Genomic DNA, 18720 nt, shown 5'->3' with positions numbered 1-18720 from the left:
GCAGGCTGTCAGGCAGATGAATAAATCGATCCCTTTGTATTTAAAATGCAAAAGATTATCAACCTATCTATGCTTCCTTCATGTAGTAGTTAATGATTTCTTTTAAAACCTTACCAGTGTTGCAGGATTAACTCTGGTGGGGATCTAGTTCACAAGGTCTCTATCTCCAGGCACAATCAGAAGGTTCTTTTCTGGGAGCTTCTAAGAGCTTTATCCTCTGACATTGTTTTGAAATTGTGCTCTGGATGAAGGTTGATTTTTTTTTTCAGGTCTGTGAGGAAACATGACCCCTTTAGTATTAGAGTGAGGAAAAGTCTTCATTCAAATGTGTTTGGGTGGGGAACTTTGAAGCCTGTTGTTACAATACAAAGTTCTGGGAGATTAAAAAAAAACAAACCACAAAAAATTTTGGGAAACTGCTGGAAAACTTTTATATTTGAGGTCATGGTCTTCCAGCTTTGCTTATCACTTTGGTCTGTATCAGTAGGACTAAAAATTTGGCTGTTTTATGGGCAGTAAGTGCATGATTTTTGTTTTCTTTGTGGGGGATGGAAAGGAATTATTGGAAATAAAATTCCTGTCTTGCTTCTGCTATGCAGTGAAGCAGAGGTAGCAAGTACATGAACGTCATGGGCAGAGGCTCAGGCAATGCACTTAGAAAAACTGTCCCCCTTCCCCCATGACAAATCCACATTTATACTGATTTGATGTAGTTATAGAAAATTAAGTATAAATAATGTGGAGGTGAGCAGTCTCCTGTTTCCTTCACAGGTGTCTGGGAAATGGCAGTAGGCATTTCTGTTCTCCCCTGGGTATAAGAACACTGGCCAGTAAAATCTTCTAGGTTCTGCATCATTTCATAGTCTTCATTACTGAAAATTTACTGCTCTGCCTCCCTGGCTTGCTCCTGTACTGCTGCTCCCTGGATCAGTGGAATTCCTTTTTCATCCTGCTTTAAGTGGTAGCAAGCACAGCAGACTGACTGTTATCCATGGGAAATCCTTACGGGATGATCTGTCTTACAAGACCCACACACTGCCTTGTCCACTCCAGTGCTCCTCATGGCAGTTTCTCTGTCCCTGAACACCCTCTGTAGCCTTATTTACAGACTTGCAGTGTGACATGATGGTTTAATACAGTGTCTAAAGCTAAAATACAGACACTGAGACATGAAGGACAACTGAGTGGGCAGAGAAATGGCACGAAGCACAAGTAGCCCTGCCCATGGCACAGCAGCTCTAGGACTTCACTTTTCAGCTTCTCAGATCCCCTTCCCCTCAAAACATGAGTCTGGAGAGAGGAGGAGGGAAGGTCAGAGGAGGCAGATGGGTCTCAAACTCTGGTTTTCTTTTACCTGTGTTTCTTTCCTTTCTATTTAACTTTAAACCCAAGTGATTAGGTTGGTTCTTGGTCCCTTGCAATTTAGTAATACAATCATGCCTTAGCCTAATAGGCATTAAAACTAAACCCCATCAGAGGCAACAGCTGTGCTCAAGGAGAAATGCATGAGCTGGCAACAGTTGGTTTCTGGTTCTGGCAGTTCTCTTTGCTGCACAGGAAAGGTGAAGCCCACACAAGTGGCCCATGCTCCATCTCCAAACCTGGCCACCTCAGAGGTGGTTGGAAGGTCAGAACTCAGCTGGGCAAAGGCACAAAGCTCTGTGTGTCTCAGGGGTGGCTGCCTGCACAAGCCTGTCCTGCTGCTGCCTCTCCAGCTAGCACAGCCCTGCTCTGAGCAGCCTCTCCAACAAGGCAGCTAAGCAGTTTGCTGTGCAGAGAATGAATCAGCCCTGAGTGGGTTTGGAGGTAAAAAGGCAGAGCAGAGAACACTCCAATATAAACCACCAGAATAATGCTGACTTTAGACCTGAGAAGACTGGCTTAGTTGTGGCATGTTTGTTTTGTTTTGTATGGTTGTGTGTTGGGACAGGACTGAAATCTCTGCAGGGTTTAGAGTTCACCCTCATGTCTTCAGATTACTCAGCAAGCTCTTTGCTAGGCTACAAAGTCTTTGTTTGCTCTCCCCTTGCTCTAGATCTTCCAAGGATTTGCTTTTCTAGATTTGTAGTGAGTAGAAAACAGCATAAGCCAAACTACCAAGTAGTTTCATTCACCACATTTTGCTTTTGCAATAGAAATCTTTAATACAAGCAATCTATGACATGAGCTGACTGATTTTGCCAAAGTATTTTAACAGCTAGGAGACTCTTAGTAGGTCTGTAGCAGAAGCTGGGCTTTTGAGCACTTACCTCCCTGCAAGTCTGAGCTCTAAAGAGAAGAGTCCAAAACAGCTATAAAGCTAAAAAGAAAGAAGTATGTGCCTTTAAGTTTGCTTTGTCTGCTGTACTATAAAAAGAAGCATGACAGATACTACTTAGGTTTAGATTAAGCTGGCTTTCAGGATATTTCTGTAAATAAGGTTTGGGGTTACAGTTGACAACATGAGAATATCTCCAATCAGAGGCAAAGGAAGAGAGTCTAAAGGTGTAGATTAGATTATTTGGTCTAGTGTGGTTCTCTAAGACACATTTCATCTGATTTAACTGTACATATATTAATCTCACTCGACCCAGACCAGGAATGACCCTGACAAGAAGGAACACAGTCAGGGGGTGGTGTCCTTCTGAACTGTCAGAGCTATGGTTCATGGCTGTCTGGCATTTTCTAGTTATCAGCTCTGTGAGTCTTTGTGCTTCAAACTGCTGCTGTTTATCTATCACAGGATTCATCGTGATCTATAAAAGCTTTTCAGTTAGATGTTTGCAATGAAAATACGAGGACTGAGACACTCTTGGCATTTGTAACTTTATTGCAGAAAAAAAAAATCCACTATCAACATATTTTACAAACAAAGTTGCACTTTGGTGTTGGGCGAGTTTTTCCTCACCCCTTTCCCCTGCACAGCGATGCATGGGAAACCAGAACAACCAGCCTCTGCCCTTTTGATTGTGTGCAGACACACTTCCCAGATATGCCAGCCTGCACCAGTTCCAGCCAGGATGGAGTTCTATTTTCCACCACTAACTTGCCAACTTTGTGCCGAAAACCAGCAGCACCCTGCCCTCCGGCAGGGGAAACAAGTCTGTAGCTAGGGAGATCACTCTGTGCAGACAATGCTTGATACAAAAGCTTTGGAGCTGTGACAATTGCTCTTTAGTTCTCATGCAATCATAGAAGAGAACCAACCCTCTTCCCTATTTTACTGGGCATAAATACACAGATGGAAGGCCAAACTGAAGCCCAACTGCACTGCAGCCATTTGTCAGCCACTCTGGAAGCAGCAGCACAGGGAGGAGGAACTGCTGCATTACCCAGTTCATCTATTTGACCCAGACCGGTTCTGCTCCATCTTTGGGCTTTCCAGGTAACTTGAGCTCAGCTGATAGGGAATTACCCTTTACCCTGCTATGACAACCACTAACAGCACTGGGGAAAAAAAAGGTACTTTTGCAAGTGAGGCCTGGTATCTGTCTTTGTGGGGTTCAGTGATGTTGCTCCTAAAAGGAGAGGAGAAACTGAGGCTTGTAGAGAAACGTGGCAGATAAACTCTAGCCCTTGTATCCTGAGGGAGCAACTGGCTTAGTCAAAAATCAAACACTCTAGAGAAGGCATGTGTTTCCATTTTCCTGCAGTCAAATCTGAGTTAGAAAACAGGAGCGGGTGTAATTACATGAAGATTGTCATGTCACACACACTCCGGTCTTCTTGAGGCAAGGGCACCAAAAGCTCCTCTGATTTATACTCAGAGGCTCTAGTCTATGGGTTTCCTTGAGAGGCCTCAAGAGCCTTGGATGCAGTCTACAGCAGTGATATTTTGAGGCAAAAGTGCAGAATCTAATCAGCATAACACCAAGAGAGGAAGGGGAGGAAGGCACCTACATCCAGGATCTGTCCTCATGACAAGACACAACTGGCTCAAAAGACCAACATCAGAAAGTAGAGGAGCTCTGACCTTGCATAGCACAGGAGGGAGAGCAAAGCACCAGCTTTGTACAACTTCCAGCAACCAGATGCTAGAAGCAAAATGGGAGGTACCTGAGGAAAGGCTTGTGTTAGCCCAGGCATGGGAATGGACTAAAGCATTTACTGGGCCTGGGAAAGGAGTTTACACATATGCCAAAAGCATCAAGTGTAGGAGACACGGTTTCCTAATTGTGGTGAGACCAAATTAGTGTGTCTAATTGGCAATAGACCGAGTCCTATCAAGCTCAGTTAAGCTAACATTATGTTCAATTTCCTCCCAGCAACTTCAAAGCAACATCAAGTAGCAGGGGCACTTCTCCAGTGGCCACAAAACACTTTTCCCTTGTTGAAGAGAAAAGGTATGCATCAGGAAGGAAGCAGAGTAGTCTTTTATCCTCCTGTAGGTGTTTCAGGATGGGTAATGCCAATCCTGGGGCTAAAGCTGAAAGAGGAACAAAAACAAAAGTGCAAGAAAACCCCCAAAACAAACAACCTTAAAAATACCGAACAAGAGGGAGTCCAAGAGAACTGATTTCCACATCCTTGGCTTCCTCAGAAAACAGCAGTCTCCTTTGCTGGCACTGTGCTGACACCACCACTGTTAAGAGCCCTAGTCTGAAACACTAGCCCACCTCCTTTGAAGGCAGCAGCCACCAAGATCAACAGAAGAGATCCATGCAGGACACCAAGGCAAAGGTTGTCTTGGCTAATTGGTTGCCACACTAAAAGGAGGGGACACCTCTTCAGGGCATTGTTTTGAGGAGAGCCTGGAGAAAAGGGTCAGACTTGGGCTCTGATTTGCAGCATAGAAACTTCAACACTGAACTATTGAAAACATCTAAAACCAAAAACCATCTGAAAAGGATCTTTCAGTTGTGTGCAAATCACAGCCCCTCATTCCTCAGCAGATCGTCTGGGACCAAGTCCTCAAGGCCTTTTCCTCTGGGCAGTAGACAGCCTGGTTGCCTAGTAGCTGTAGAGGGAGAGAGGGGTGTCCTCCATCATGTCATCCTAGAAGCAGAGAAGAGGGGCTTTAATGAGATGTCTGCACAGTGGCATCATGGTCCCAGCCTGGGAGACTGCTGTGCAGGCAGCACAGCCTTCTCAGCCACGCCTCACAGCATGGCATCTGCCCAGCCATCCACCTAAACGCTGTCACTGTGCACTTCCTGGATCTTTGGGCTGTCAGTCTCTCTCCTGCTGCAGCATTTGGAGAGAAGATGTGTGTGCAGGAACTGCCTGCCTGCTGCAGGCATGTGGAAAACTCTGGCTGTTGAAAACTCCACTCAGCTTGAAACAGCTCAGCTTGCGTGCTTAGCTGCGGTACTCCTCTGTTCCAGAAAGTTCAGGGAGTTATTTGCAGCTTCCCCAGAGCTAGTCCAGCCTCTGGAACCCTCATATATTTTTATGTTCCCAAAGGGTCAAACACAGACAAACAGACAATCTCTCTGGAACAGAGCATAAAATCTGCTTTGTCACATTTACAAAGCAAATATATCAGAAAACAGGAGAGGGCAGGAAGGTGTCATTTCAGGACAAGCCTGGATGGAGCTCTCCTTCCTCTCTCTAACCTCTCAGCATTCCCCTGCAGAGTGAGGGGAAGGCAGAGAGCTTCTTTAGTGCCCAGCCTCGAGACTTGCTGTCTTGACTCAAACCTTGGATGGAAGGAGAGGGACCTAAGGAGGAACAGGAGTGTGTGATCAGCACTGGTGCTGGTGCAAACACCCAGAGGGCTGCTAATGAGGGAGAGCTGCAAAGCAGTCAGTGGCAAGGCAGCCCAGGTGGGGCTGGGCTGGAGGCAGACTCACCATGGGCAGGTCCTGCAGGCGCCGGAACTCGGTGCGGTTGTTGTGCTGGCGGTAGCGCAGGAATCCCACCAGGGCCAGGATGGCCACCATGACAATGAACACGGAGATCACAGTGATCACCAAGGGGTCAGCCCTCGCTTTACCAGCCAAACTGGGGAGCTCTGCAAGGAGACCAAGGGAATGAGGCCAAAGGAGAGCCCTCAAGGGCTGGAACAGCAAGGCTTTGTCTTTTCTGGTTCTGCTCAGTACAACCAAGAGACAATTTCAGGTAGCTCCAGCCCTTTGCCATGTTTTGTGAGAACAGGTACAAAACAATTACAGAATCTATTACAGGCTGGAAAAGACCTCTGTGATTATCAATCCAACCTATGACCTAACACTACCTTGTCAACCAGACCATGGCATTGAGTGCCACATCCAGTCTTTCCTTAAACATCTCCAGGGACAGTGACTCCACCACCTCCCTGGGCATCCCATTAAAAGCAGAGCCTTTACCTGAATTATCATCACCAACATCCAACACAGAAGTCTTCTCATGCCTGGGCTCCAATGACTGTGCCAGTGTGGGCGTGCTGGTGGGGATGGCAGCTGTGCTGGCAGATGTGGAGCTGGTCACGAGGGGTGTCACCGTCACTGTCACAGCACTGGAAGCAGTGGCAAAGGACGTGCTCCGTACAATGGAGATGGGAGCAGAGGAAGTTCTGGGCTCCACAGTGCTCTCCTCTGTGGTACCCACAGGGCTCGTTCCTGCCTTGGTTTCAGACCTTGCTGCTGTGGGCCTCAGGGTCTGCCCATCAAAAAGCCCAGACTGAGAGCTGTTAGTTGTTGCTGCAAAATAGGAACAAGCAGTTATTTCAAAGGATCCAGTGCAAGCACACTGTTCTGTGGGACTGGACAAGATGGAAGCAAGACTGTAAGACGGACTGCTGGGACTACAGGAATAGCAGCTTATTGTCAACCCTTTGGAAAACAAGCAGAGCCTTTAGCACAGCCACAGCTGAGCCACACTATAACCCACAGTGCTTAGAAAGTCGTCTCAGTTTTCATATGTGCCAATCTGCAATGTCAGCCAACCTCAGCTGGGCCCACAAGGCCTGTCCTTGGGGACAAAGGACAAGCAGACAAGCTTAAACAACTTTACACACAGCTGGGGATCACCCCAGAGCAAGACACTGGGACAGGCCTCTCATCCCTCCTTACAGGGAGCACAAAGGGGGCTGCCCAGGGACTGGGTAGCAGCATCCCCTGAGGCTGTGTCAGTTGTCACAGAACAGCAGCACCACGTGACACAAGCCAGGGAAAACAATGCAGTTGTGCATGAACACCATATAAATAAGTGATCAGTCAGTATCTGCCTTGCGTTAGGGGTGTGTGACATCCTGGCAGGCCCCAAGATGGACAAAACTGGGATTGCAGACCCTATAACCAGTCCCCATGCTGCCCAGAGGGATCTGAAGGTAGGGTAAGGTTTCCTGTGGTTGCCCAGGTATGCATGAGCTGTCACTTGTGCTTGCCCATCTCCATGTTTTGTGTTAAGGGAGGGTGTGCTTCTCCAGGGAGGCTCCCATTGAGCCCCCAGCCCTGATGCCAGAAAGGCCCAGCTAGGCAGTGCTGCTAAGGCATGTTGTTTCAGATTAGATATATGAAGGATGTCCCTGCACACAATCAATCAGAAAGCAGCCAGCACAATTAACACCAGCATTAATGAGGTTTGCAAAGAGGATGCTGAACTAACATCTTTGCAAATAAATTGCACTGAACTGGCTCTGCTTTAGTGTTTCATTCCCTTCTTCTCCCTCTCTCCAGTTAGCAGGAGAGTGCTCAGACATTTCAGGTTGTGCATCCCTGAGGCAGGACTTTGTGCACAGGCAGGAAAAGCAAAACCTCACCCGGCCCAGTGTTCAAAGGAGGCGTGGGGGTTGCACTGCTGGCATCATCCGTTTCTTCAGTTGTGCTGAAAGGCTCTGTGGCTTCATGGCTGGGCTGGTTTTCTTCCAGAGTGCTGGCAGTCAAGGTAGGGGAGGTGATTTCAGTGCTGCTGTTGACTGACAAGCTCATGTTGTCATGCTCAGGATGTGTAACTGTGATGTCCGCAGGCCTGGCAGTGGTAGAAGCCTGCAGTCTCTCTGCCTTGGAGCCTGCCATGGGGGTGGTGGGGATGAAGGCATCCTCCACCTCTGTAGAATGGGCCCCCATGGCACTGAGTGTTGCAGCAGTCAGGTTTTTCTCCAGGCCTGTCTGAGGAATGGCAGCAGTCACTGGAGGGACATCAGAGGCTTCCCTTGGCCGAAGCGAGGTTAGCGCTGTGCTAGGAAAAGGTGACAGTGACACCAAGGCCTCTGCTGTCTGCTGGCCCTCTGCTGTGGAACAGAGAAGTTTGTCAGAGATCCCACAGTAAGAGGACAAACAGGGGGGAAGGACAGAAATAGAACTTCTTTATCCCCTTAATTCCAAATCCAGCACAGGTTCACACCTGGGAACGGGATTCAAACAGCTCCTCTGTCCTCCTGGTTTTTGAGGCAGGGACCTGTTCTAGGGGACTTTTTCTTTACCCTACTGTCTCTCCAGTCCTGTGCTGTTGTTCTCTAGGGTCAGCACGACCAATCCCTCTATCCTTGAGCATCTTTTAAACGTTTTTAGAGGATTTGGGTTTGTTAAAAGTATCACCCAAGACCTGATTCTGTAAGAAATTTAAAAAAGTCTTTGGGTTATTGAGAAAGAGTCAAAAGTGGTGCTGAAAAAATACAAATGAGGAAAATGTGAAAGAAGACTCTCTAGCTCCCCTGGCCCAATGAAGCAGAGAGAAGTGATATTTAAAAAGACTGTGGATGGCAAAGGTAAAGCACATATTGTGAGTCCCCTCAGCAGTAGTGTGGGATTCTGCTGGAGGGAAAGGTGAATGGGCAGCAAGAGTACTACAGCTAACGGGGCTGGGGTGTGCCTTCCTGAGCTATTTATGAACACATCACCACCACGAAATACAACAGTTGTCATAGAAATGGGGAGCTACTCAGCCCCCCACTACAGCAAAAAGGTACCTGAAGGGAACCTGCAGCAAGCAAAGATCCCCCCAGATCCACAGCTGCTAGACAGTGTGACAGCATACAGGAGGAGGAAAACCAAAAGGCTCTTACACTGCCTGTTCATAAACACAGATCCTGTGAGGGTTTGTCAGGGTATAAACAGGAAGAAAACAGAGAAATATAGCCACATCAGGATGGACTCTCCAATTTAAAAATGTCTCATAGTCAATATTTTGACAATTTCTGTTAAAGTTTCTGTCCAAGCCACAAAGGACTGATGAGCTAATTACAGAAAAAAATAAAGGTACTGAAGCAAATCCATCATCATGTCCCTTCTCCCCACAGTGAAGAAGCATCCAAAGCAGATGCTATCAGCAAGAAACATTCATCCACCAGCAAAGCAGCCCATTCTTATACTGTTTTGGGGAAATTTCAGCAATTTTTAAAAGCTCTTCAGAACATACAGAGTTATCAGAGCTCTTCTCCAGCTACAGCACTTAACAGGCCCTAAAAAAAGACACAATACATGGCTCTCTCAAGACCTTTGCAGTACCCTGACCAGCTGGAGAATTCAAAGCCCTGAGCAGCCTGATGGAGCTGTGCTTCCCCAGCCCGGGGCCCCAGTCCCAGGAGGGCTCCCGCAGGGATGATGCACAGCCCTGCTCAGCACATTCAGAGAACGAGCTCTCACAGGGAACCCAGCTGGGGCACCTTGAACATGAAGACCAAAGGCCTATGTGATGCTCCCTTTGGCCTCTCCTGGATCCAGACGTGCATGGCCAGAAGGTGCCTCCAAATAAAGCGAGCTGCTCTGCCGTGGAGCTCAGGTGTAGGATACACCAATAACACCTGGGAGGAAAAGAGCTGAGCTCTGGGTTTCCTGGAACCAGGCACCAAAAGGCATTGTCACCAAATGTGACAATTTCCAGCCCTAAACACAGCAGTGCTATTGAGCACAGGGTGAGATCCCACCAGCTCCGGCTGCTGGCTGGGCACTGGCGGATGCTTGCTCAGTAAACACCCCACTGCCTGCTCCTGCAGACCTGAGACAGAGCCCTGCTGTCACCACGGGGTAAACAGGAAAGGTGGTGCTCAGGTGCCTGGCCAGGGGCGAGCCTGGCTATGTGCTGCTCTGAATAGCTGGCCTGTGTCCGGGACAGCTCTCATGGGGTGGCAAGTCATGACTTGAGTCATGCTGAGGGAAAGATTTGTGGAGAGCTGTCTTGCACAAAGGCCTGAGCAACTCGGCATCCATCATGCCAGCTTCTGACCAGAGAAGTGATAGGCAAGATGGGTGCTAATGTCTTTACAAGCAGCTCCATGAGTGAGGGTCTTTAGGAGAAATGGGTTCTTATGTCTCTACCAACTTCAAGCTGCAAAGTTCGTTGCAGAACCCAGTTTGAATTTCTGGTGGATGCGCAGAACCCAGATAGCCTGAACTTAGGAGGAAAATGGGTGATTTTATGCACAGAAGGAAAGTCGGAGGGAAAGCAGATGAGTCTGGGTCCTACACACCAGGACACCTCCCCGCATGCCAGGAACTGGTGCTGTGGGACAGGAGGGCTTAAGGGGACAAACAGCTCCCCCCAATCCAGTGCACGCACAGCTTCCTGCTGTCTGCAAGAGGGACAGCCAGAGGGACTGGCATTTCCCTAAGCTCTTCTCTCCGAGAAGCCACTTGGCTTCTTCCCACAAAATTATCTAGTGTCCATCACTGCGAAAGAAGATGGTTCCCGGGTGGATGGGCCGCTCTGGCTCTGGTGTAGCACAGCATCGTGGTGTGAAAAACCTCGTTTGTAGAGAATTGCAGAAGAGATTTTAAATTAGCAGGTGAGGAACAAGGGACTGTTTTGAGTATGGCAAGTGTTGATGGCACCTTAATTAGCAAGTCATCCAGCCCAGCTCACCCAGCTCAGGAAACAAAGGAGAGCCTAATCCAGACTAACATTCTAAAAATTCAAGACATTAAGAGATGATGGTGGGAAGATAGAAAAGGCAAGAGCCTTAGAATGGCCAAGGAAACAAAAGACTGAGTAAATCCTGATCACCCGGGGACAGGCAGACAAAGGATTCCCATCACCCATCTGTCAGCTCCTAAGGAGTAAGGGCACATCGAAAGCCAGCACAGTCACCAAGCAAAGCACCTGGGGAAATCCCCCAGAGGTGCAACTTGTTCCTTGTGAGCTGTAGGTGTTAAAAGGTACAAGCGCTGAGTTTTATTTCAGTTTCAATTGAAAATAAACCCACTCCTCCAAAGGGCCTTGCTGCAATGCCCCAGCTTTGTTTGCCAGTTTTATCATCCATCCAAAAGGACAACCTACTGCCACGCAAACGCAGCGCGGGGCAGAGGCTGCGGTGCAGGGGGAGAGCAGAGCACTGCTGCCTGTGCCGGGGCAGACCCAGCAAACCCCGCTCGGGCTGGGATCCTCAGGGGTCCAGCTCCTGCTCTGCTCCGGAGCTCGGTACCCAACAGGTCGGGAAAGCCCCAGCTCCAGCGCTGTCGTTGCTGCCCCAGTCACTGGGTGCTGATGGTTTTAGCTGTTTATCAGTTACCTATAGAGATGCAGGTCAGAGTTCGTTCCTCTGGAGTCTTCCTGGAGAAGCTCTGCTTCCTGCACCACATGCCAGGAAAGCCATAGCTGTACTGCCTAAGGCATCACCACAAGCTTCAGGAGACAGGAGAGAACCATGTCCTTCTTGTTTCAGATGCAAATGGAAAGAGTTAGTGTGAATGCTTCACCTTTTCTGTGATTCTCCAAGACCTGATAGTTGCAGCATCCCAGGACAGCTGGTAAAGGTGCACTCACCCTTGAATCCATAACAGAGCAGCTGTGACTGTCTCAGGATCTGTAAGCAAGAGCTCTGACCATAAGAATATGTCTTTCCCTGATAGGGGACCAAGGGTGAGCTTGCTTTATATTTCAGCCTGCTGAAGCAGAGCTGGTCCCCTGGCTACAGCCCCACTCCTGCCCCGTGTCTGTGCTAACCCCCCAGGCTCAGCCTGTGCGTGGTGAGAACAAGAGATCCCAGACCACATTAGGGCAGGGCTGGTGGATTTGGAGCAGCAGCTCCCATCAGACTATGCTGACTGCAGTGACCTCTGTCTGGGAAACAAGAGGGGCAAAGGAAGAGAGTGGTCCCAGGGGAGGAGGGATGCAGCCAACCAAGAAGCAGCCCCTGCCTTGGATAAGGGTGGGAAACACTCCCAGCTCTTTCAGGGAAGGGAGGGCTCTGAACATCAGCCCACAGCTTTGACCCCTCTCTGGCATTGTCTGACAACACTGAGTGATTTCCACGTATCAACCCAAGCTCCCTCCAGCCCCAGAACAGACATGGTAAATTATGCTAAAACAGAGAGGAGTGAAGGAAGCCAGCTCTGCAGGAAACGGGGCCATTCCTGCCTTGTGCTCCCTGCCCAAGATTCAGGGCTGGGGCCAGGCAAGGGGCTGAGGAAGGTTTGCACAGGCAGGACAGAGTCACTGCTGTGCCAGGGTAGTCACACAGGGTGATCTCCATGCTCTGCCACAGCAGCCACCTCACCATCTATTTGCTTCTCAGATAAAACAATAACATAGAGCAGGGCCTCAGCTGGACAAACCCTCAACAAGCTTCTGCCACAACCCTCCTGCCTCTCTCAGCAGCATCCTCTGCACCCACATTCCTGTCTGGCAGAAACAGCAGCCTGAGCTCCCCAAAGGCCAACACCAACCCAGCTCCAATCATAGACTTGAACACTTTTTAAAATCCCTTTTAGGATGAGATGAAGATGAGGAAGCCCATGGCAGGCTGGCTCCTGGAGACTGAGGGAGAGAGCAGGGCAGCAGGGTGCAGCCACCACTGGGAAAAATGCGCAGAGTCCCAGGTGAGAGCTAAGCACAAAGATGAGAAGGATTCCCCCAGGATTTCAGAGAAAGTGCCCATGGGAGCAGGACTCCCTGGTGTTGATGTATCATCCTGCACAGGCTGTCACTGTCTGAGGACAGCACCTCACTTAAATCAGCTTCCTACAGAATGCATGTCAAACCACTGCTCTGATTCATTGAAAAGGCACCCAAACTCTTCTACAATGCTATTTTGGTGCACTAAATGAATTCAATTTCCATTTAAGTGTAACAGCTCCACTCACAAACAACCTGGTAAAATGGAAAAATACAATGTTTAAAAAGTCAAAGTATAAACTATAACCTGTATGTATCAAAGCAGTCATATCTTATTGCTTAGCAAACTATTTCATTAAGTGTAGAAATTATCTTTTGTTGCCAGTTATTACATTTTATGATTACCAACCAACAGTAATTAGACAATCTCTTCAAGGAAAAAAAGCTTGAGTATAAATGCAAATAAAACCATATAGTGGGATTTAAAACCAAGGCTCTTCATTTCATTTAAAAGCAGAACTGGAATAGCTCCTGATTAGATACTAGCTGAGCCTGATCTCTTTTCCTGGAATAATAATAATAAAAAAAACCAAACAAGCAGCAGAAGAGATTTCTGGAGCCCTTCAGGGAGGTGCGAGATGCACCCAGGGATGCTCTACAGCAAACACCCTCACGGTGGTGAAGTAAGCTCAGAGACAGGATCGAGTACAAGGGGCAGCTGCTTTGTAAGCTCAGCTCCATTGGGTACCTTGCAGGACCTCGATGGAGGCAGGGTGCCAGAGGCTGCATTTGCCACAGGCTCCAGTGCTCTCCCTGCCAGGGCTGATGCCCAGACTGTCCCCATCCCCATCCTGGCTGAGAGAGGCTGGACAGACTCCCTCTGCTAGAGGACTCCAGGCATGAGGCGCAGACACACATCCAGCCTTGCAGCTTGCTTGGGGACCACATGTAGCTCTTCATGGCAGAGTTTAATTCATTGCACCCCTCGTGGCCTCTGCGAGCTGCTCTGCAGGCACCAAAACTGGGGGGGCTGAAAAGGGGGTGCTGAGCACCCAGTTCAGCCCTGGAGAGCTGCCAAGCCAGGCATGCTGCAAAGCAAGGGCTGAGGTAAGGGACAGGAATAGAAACCAGCTCTCCTGACTGGAAGGCAGGTGGCCACGAGCAGAGCACGAGACGGGGGCAGATTAGATATGGGGTGCTGAGCGAGTGTGGGGCACTGGGGAGGGACAGCCCAGCAGCCAACCTGCCCAGGCAGGCAGGGAGATGACTCCTCAGGGCATCTGTATCTGTGGATACCAGGCCACAGGCTTGAACCACGGGGAGACAAAAAGGGGAGGCAGTGCTACCACCTCAACAGATGGCACTGCATTGGGAACCAGGACAACCAGCCAACGTGGCAAGGTAGAGCAAAAGCTATGGAACAGGGATGAGCAGCCCTGGAAACAGCACTATAAATGCCAAGCACAGGTACTTCAGTACTAGGAAAACCCATAAAAAAGCAGAGGAACAGCACAGCCCAGAGCACACAGTACTGGGGCAGCACCAGCCTGATCACTACCTGCAGGAACAGCACAGCACCCCAGGGTGTGACACTGCCTGGTCCTGCCACATGAGACCCTCCTCACCCAGCCAGGGGAGAGAAATGCAAAAAACTTCTTTCCTGCAGGTTTGCAGGAAGCTCTATCACTGATCCCCCATTTAGAGGTAAGGGGGCTTATCCCAAATTTCTATGGCAGGGAAAAGGGAGAGCAGGCTGCCTTGCTCAGCTACCACTGTCAGAGCAGCCAGTTATTTTCCATGGGCCACATACAGCTATGGAGCACCTTGCTTGGCAGGAAGGTGCCTGGGAGACTCCCATGCTGTCTGGTTTTGTTCCTCAGCAGGGGCCTGAGCAGTGGTGAAGGCTCCTTCACCCAGAAGCTGCTGGGCACACCCATGGCATGCACGGCCTGGGAAGCCTGCCCTTCTCTGGGGTTGTGTAACCCCAGCAATACAGCAACAGCAGGGAGCTCTGGCATCAGGCAGCCTGGCCCTGCTTACCTCAGGAGTCACAGCTGCAGTGGAAGAAGCATTCACATCATTAGGAGAAATTAATAAGCCAGTTGCCTTAATAGCAGCCCCGTGTCAGCAGGGAGCCTACTCTCCAGTGCAGTGTGGCAAGAACTGGGGGAAGCCTGGACATCAGGAAGCTTGCCCTGCCCTGAGCAGCAGCCCCCAGGTCCTTCCAGCAGTGCAACTGTTGGTTCCATGGGCTCTGAGCTTGGGGGATGCATCCTGCCCAGCTCTGAGCAGCCCTACAGGGCTCAGGATGTGACCCCAGACTCAGTGGCACTGAGCCCTATGAAAGCTGCTCCAGAGAGCATTGTGGGGATGATCACAGACCGAGGGAAAACCCTGTGGCAAGAACAATGTCTGCCCACCCAGAGGATCTAGGTGGAAAGGAAGGAGGGACAGGCACTTCTGTATTATAGATTGTCCCAGCTCCCCTTTGTCTGGAGGGATGGGACCAAGGGAGCTGAAGGAGGTGAGTGCTTTGCCCCTACCCAGCAGGTCAAGCCTTCTTGGAAGGGCAGCAGGGAGAAAAGGCCCACCCTGCCCATGGGGCTGAGGGAAAATCATGTGTAGAAATGGCATCAAAGACTGATGGCATGACATGAAAGGTTGGGCTGGGAGCGCAGGGTCACACTGCTGGAGGAAACACCCAGAGGAGGGGACCAAGCTGTGGCTCAGTTCTGGGTGCAGCAGAACTGGAGCTATCCTGTAAGGGTGGGGCCAAGTCCATCCACTTGTCCTTGCCTTGGGCAAACAAAGGGAAAAAAATCACGGAAAATCGTCAGTGGGACCTTGAAACAGACACTCTGCCTGCCTGTGTGCATGGCCCCGGTGGTGCCCACAGATGGGGCTTTATGTGCTCGTGCTGCTCCCAGCCCTGCTCTGCTCTGCTCTCACTGCTCGCAAGGCAGCTCGGCATGGGAGGGAGAGGCAGAAAAATGCCCAGACCAAAATTACTCAGGGTTTTATTTGTAAGGCTGATGGTGCTGGAGGAAGTGGATTTCCGCAGGCAGTGAAGAAAGGCTGCATTGAGAGGCCGGGGTGGGCAGAGCACAGGAGAGCAGCAGCCTGAGCTCCTCTGTGGCCCTGCTGCAAACCCAGACTGGGAGTGGGAGCAGGCACTGCCAGACAGCAGGAGCAAAGGGAATCTGTGCTGGGAGCAGGGCTGAGAGCACTCATGGAGCTAGAGCAAGCCCAGCTGTGGACAAATTTGTCTGGGACTGCTGACTTCGGGGCTAATCTCTGGGTGAACCGTTCCTTCCCCCACCACTGTCCTGCTGAGATTTTCTGGTGTCTCATTATGGGTTGTGCTTGCTAAGGGGCATTTTATTAACGGTGGCATCTCTTCCATCTATTTTCTATTTTCACAAAACATCTGGTCTTTCAACCACAGTTGGGATTGGGTAGTGAATTCAAAAGCTATGAGGGCAAGGGCCAGGTCAGCTGCATAGGTACGATTTCCCGAGACTGTGAAGAATATTGGATTGGGACACTAAGCAACAAAGATCCCAGGAAAAACTCAGTGCAATCTTACTTTCTGGTACATTCTGTCAGTTTGAGTCTTGGACTTTGCAGCAAGAAGGAGCCAGCTGGGGCAAGGGGCTCCCTGGGGTTTCCCAGTGTGCCCAGAGTGTGAGACACGGGGCCAGAACATAGCCCCCGGCAGCTCAGAGCTCCTCCTCCTTTCTGCGGTGGAAATCCTGAATCCTTCTTTTGCCAGTGGCTGGTCACCTCCCCACAGCCCATCACAGCACAGCCACTCTCTGTGGGGAGTGCAGCTTCACCCACATAAAGGGAGCTGGTTTGGGACCGCTCCCAGTGTTTAGCCTCAAACCCAGCCGCATCCGGCACCCAAAACCTCATCCTGAGTGCTACTCTCGCTGCCGAAGCTCAGCCCCACAGGCATCTATTTTAGGGTTTCCCCAGACCTAATAAGTTATAAGAAACTGAGTTTCTGTGCGTCACCCCCTGGTCTCTATTGCTGCAGTAACGGTGCTGGGATCTGAACAGGGTCTGGCCAAGGGTTTTTCTCAACCACAAAGAAGAAGAAACACGTTTTGCTTCCTGTGCCCCTAAATTGCACAGTGCCTTTGTCACTACCAGAGTCACGAGGAAGGTGACAGCCCCCCGACTTGGGGCACACTCCAGCCACGCGGCAAAGCGCGGTGGTGTCGGTGGACGGGGCTGTCAGCGCCACGCTGCAGACTGCGCCTGCCCACGTGGGGACGTGTTGATCCCAGAGCAGAGCCGAAATACTCCCCGGGAGCCTGCCTGGGGCCGGGGTCTGGCTCCTGCTCCGTCCCGAACAGCTCCATCCGTCCAGCCCCTCTCCCCGCAGGCACAGGGCCCTGGTCCCGTCGTGCTGGGGGAGGCGGCAGAGTTCGGGCTTTGTCCGGGCTTCCCTCGGGGGGAAGCTCAGCAGCGGCTCGGAGGCACCGCGAGCTGCCGGGCGGGAGGCAGGAGGCTCGCAGGGCTGGATGCCGGAGGGGAGCGCCTCCAGGACCGTCGGCCCCCTCCCCGCACATCCCCTCGGGATCCCGCCGGGCGGGAGCTGAGCCCGGGTGGCTCCGCCGGCGGGAGCAGCGCTGCCGGCAGTGCCTTGTATGGGCAAGGCCGGGACCGGCGGCCGCGCTGCTGCCCGGAGCGCGGGGCTCAGCCGGGACCCCCCCGAGCATCCTTGGGCCGCCTCACCTGCGCGTTCGCCGGGGCGACGGCGCCCGGCTCCGAGGGCATTTCGCCCGAGTTCGGGGGGCAGGCCCGGGGCGCTGCTCGCCGGAGGAGAAGCCCTGCGTGGGGGCTCTCCAGACCCTTCTCCCGCAGCCCCACCAGCGGGCGGAGGAGCCCGAGTCCCGGCGCTGCCCCGACGGCTGTCCCGGCGCTGCGCTCCCCGCCGCGGCGAGACCGGCGGGATCTCCTCGGTCAGCCCCCCGCCCCGGCACCCCTCGGCGGCCGCCCCGGTACCTGGCAGGGCGCAGAGCAGGCAGCAGGCGGCGGCGAGGCGGAGCAGGGCGCGCCGCGTCCCCTCCATGCTGGGCCGATCCGCGCTGGCTCCGCCGGCGGCACCGGGGCGGCGCCGGGGCGGGCCGGCGGCCGGGGCGGGGCGGGGCGGGGCGGGCGGCACGTGGTCCAGCCCCGGCCCCGGAGGAGCGGGGAGGGGGCAGCGGCCGGCCCCGTACCCCACATGCCCGTGTCGGACAGCGCGCTCTCGGTCCGGTCCCGATTCGGTCCCCGGCACCCTCGGTCCGGTCCGCACCGCCCCCACCATCACCAGTTGGTCCCCGGCACTCCTGGTTCGGACAGGACACCCTTTGTTCTGGGAATCCTTAGCCCAGGTTTGCACCACCTCATCACCCCATAGACAGTTGTTCAAGTGACCCTAGACGAGGATCTCACCACCTCCTAATCTGCTCTTGGCAGCCCCAGTTGAGCCTGACACCCCCACTTTTGCCCCATGCGGGATGGGAGCAGCAGATGAGCCCAACGTGGGGCATCATCTTGGGGCCTCCGTATAGTCTCAGGCTGTGTCTGTGGGCACAGCCGGGTGCAGAGGTGCTCCAAGCACCCCTGGAAAACTTCCCTCCCTGGTCAGGGCTCAGCCGGGTGCTCCATGTGCCACGGCTGGTTTCTCAGGGCATCCTGCAGCCCCTGGGACATCCCCTGGTGTCACATCCCTTCCCGCCTCTGGGGGTCTGGCCAGCCTCATCCAGGCACCGTGCAGGCTGAGCCATCCTTCAGGAGGTCTGACTGCTTTCTTCTGGCTAGTATTTCTGAAGAAAAGGGCCCCATATCATGGCGGGGTCCCTGCTGATCCTCTCTCAGGCTGCTTTGTCAAAGGTGGGACTACAGGTCCCCCTCTCCATCAGATCCCTGTGCTGGCATGGGACAGAGGAGAAAAGTAGAAACGGGTATTAACCCAAGAGATTTTGCCTCCCTTTTTCAATATGGAGCTGCTTGGTAGCTCCTGCTCTCAGTTCTGAGGTAGAAGAGAGTTGATCT

The 18720-nt window shown here is 51.8% G+C and overlaps 1 protein-coding gene across 3 annotated transcripts; it reads right to left on the bottom strand.

Moving 5' to 3' along the window:
• Positions 1-2791: 2791 nt before the first annotated feature.
• Positions 2792-17803, bottom strand: LOC129124016 (uncharacterized). 3 transcript variants are annotated; one of them, XM_077182458.1, is made up of 5 exons: positions 17686-17803; positions 7661-8131; positions 6267-6599; positions 5772-5932; positions 2792-4974 (listed from the first exon to the last, which is right to left on the bottom strand). In XM_077182458.1, exons 1-5 carry the CDS (start codon positions 17750-17752, stop codon positions 4930-4932), a joined length of 1077 nt encoding a protein of 358 aa, XP_077038573.1. In that variant the 5' UTR covers positions 17753-17803; the 3' UTR covers positions 2792-4929. The 3 variants fall into 3 exon arrangements, with proteins under 3 accessions (XP_077038573.1, XP_054494689.2, XP_077038574.1); XM_054638714.2 differs by having other exon boundaries at positions 7661-8128; positions 17686-17801; XM_077182459.1 differs by lacking the exon at positions 2792-4974 and adding an exon at positions 4983-5639.
• Between the last annotated feature and the right edge of the window lie 917 nt (positions 17804-18720).

The sequence above is a fragment of the Agelaius phoeniceus genome, chromosome 8 (genome assembly GCF_051311805.1).
Source record: "Agelaius phoeniceus isolate bAgePho1 chromosome 8, bAgePho1.hap1, whole genome shotgun sequence".
Taxonomy (NCBI): domain Eukaryota; kingdom Metazoa; phylum Chordata; class Aves; order Passeriformes; family Icteridae; genus Agelaius; species Agelaius phoeniceus.
Note: the sequence above shows the minus strand (reverse complement) of the source record. Positions and strands in the feature narration are given on the sequence as shown.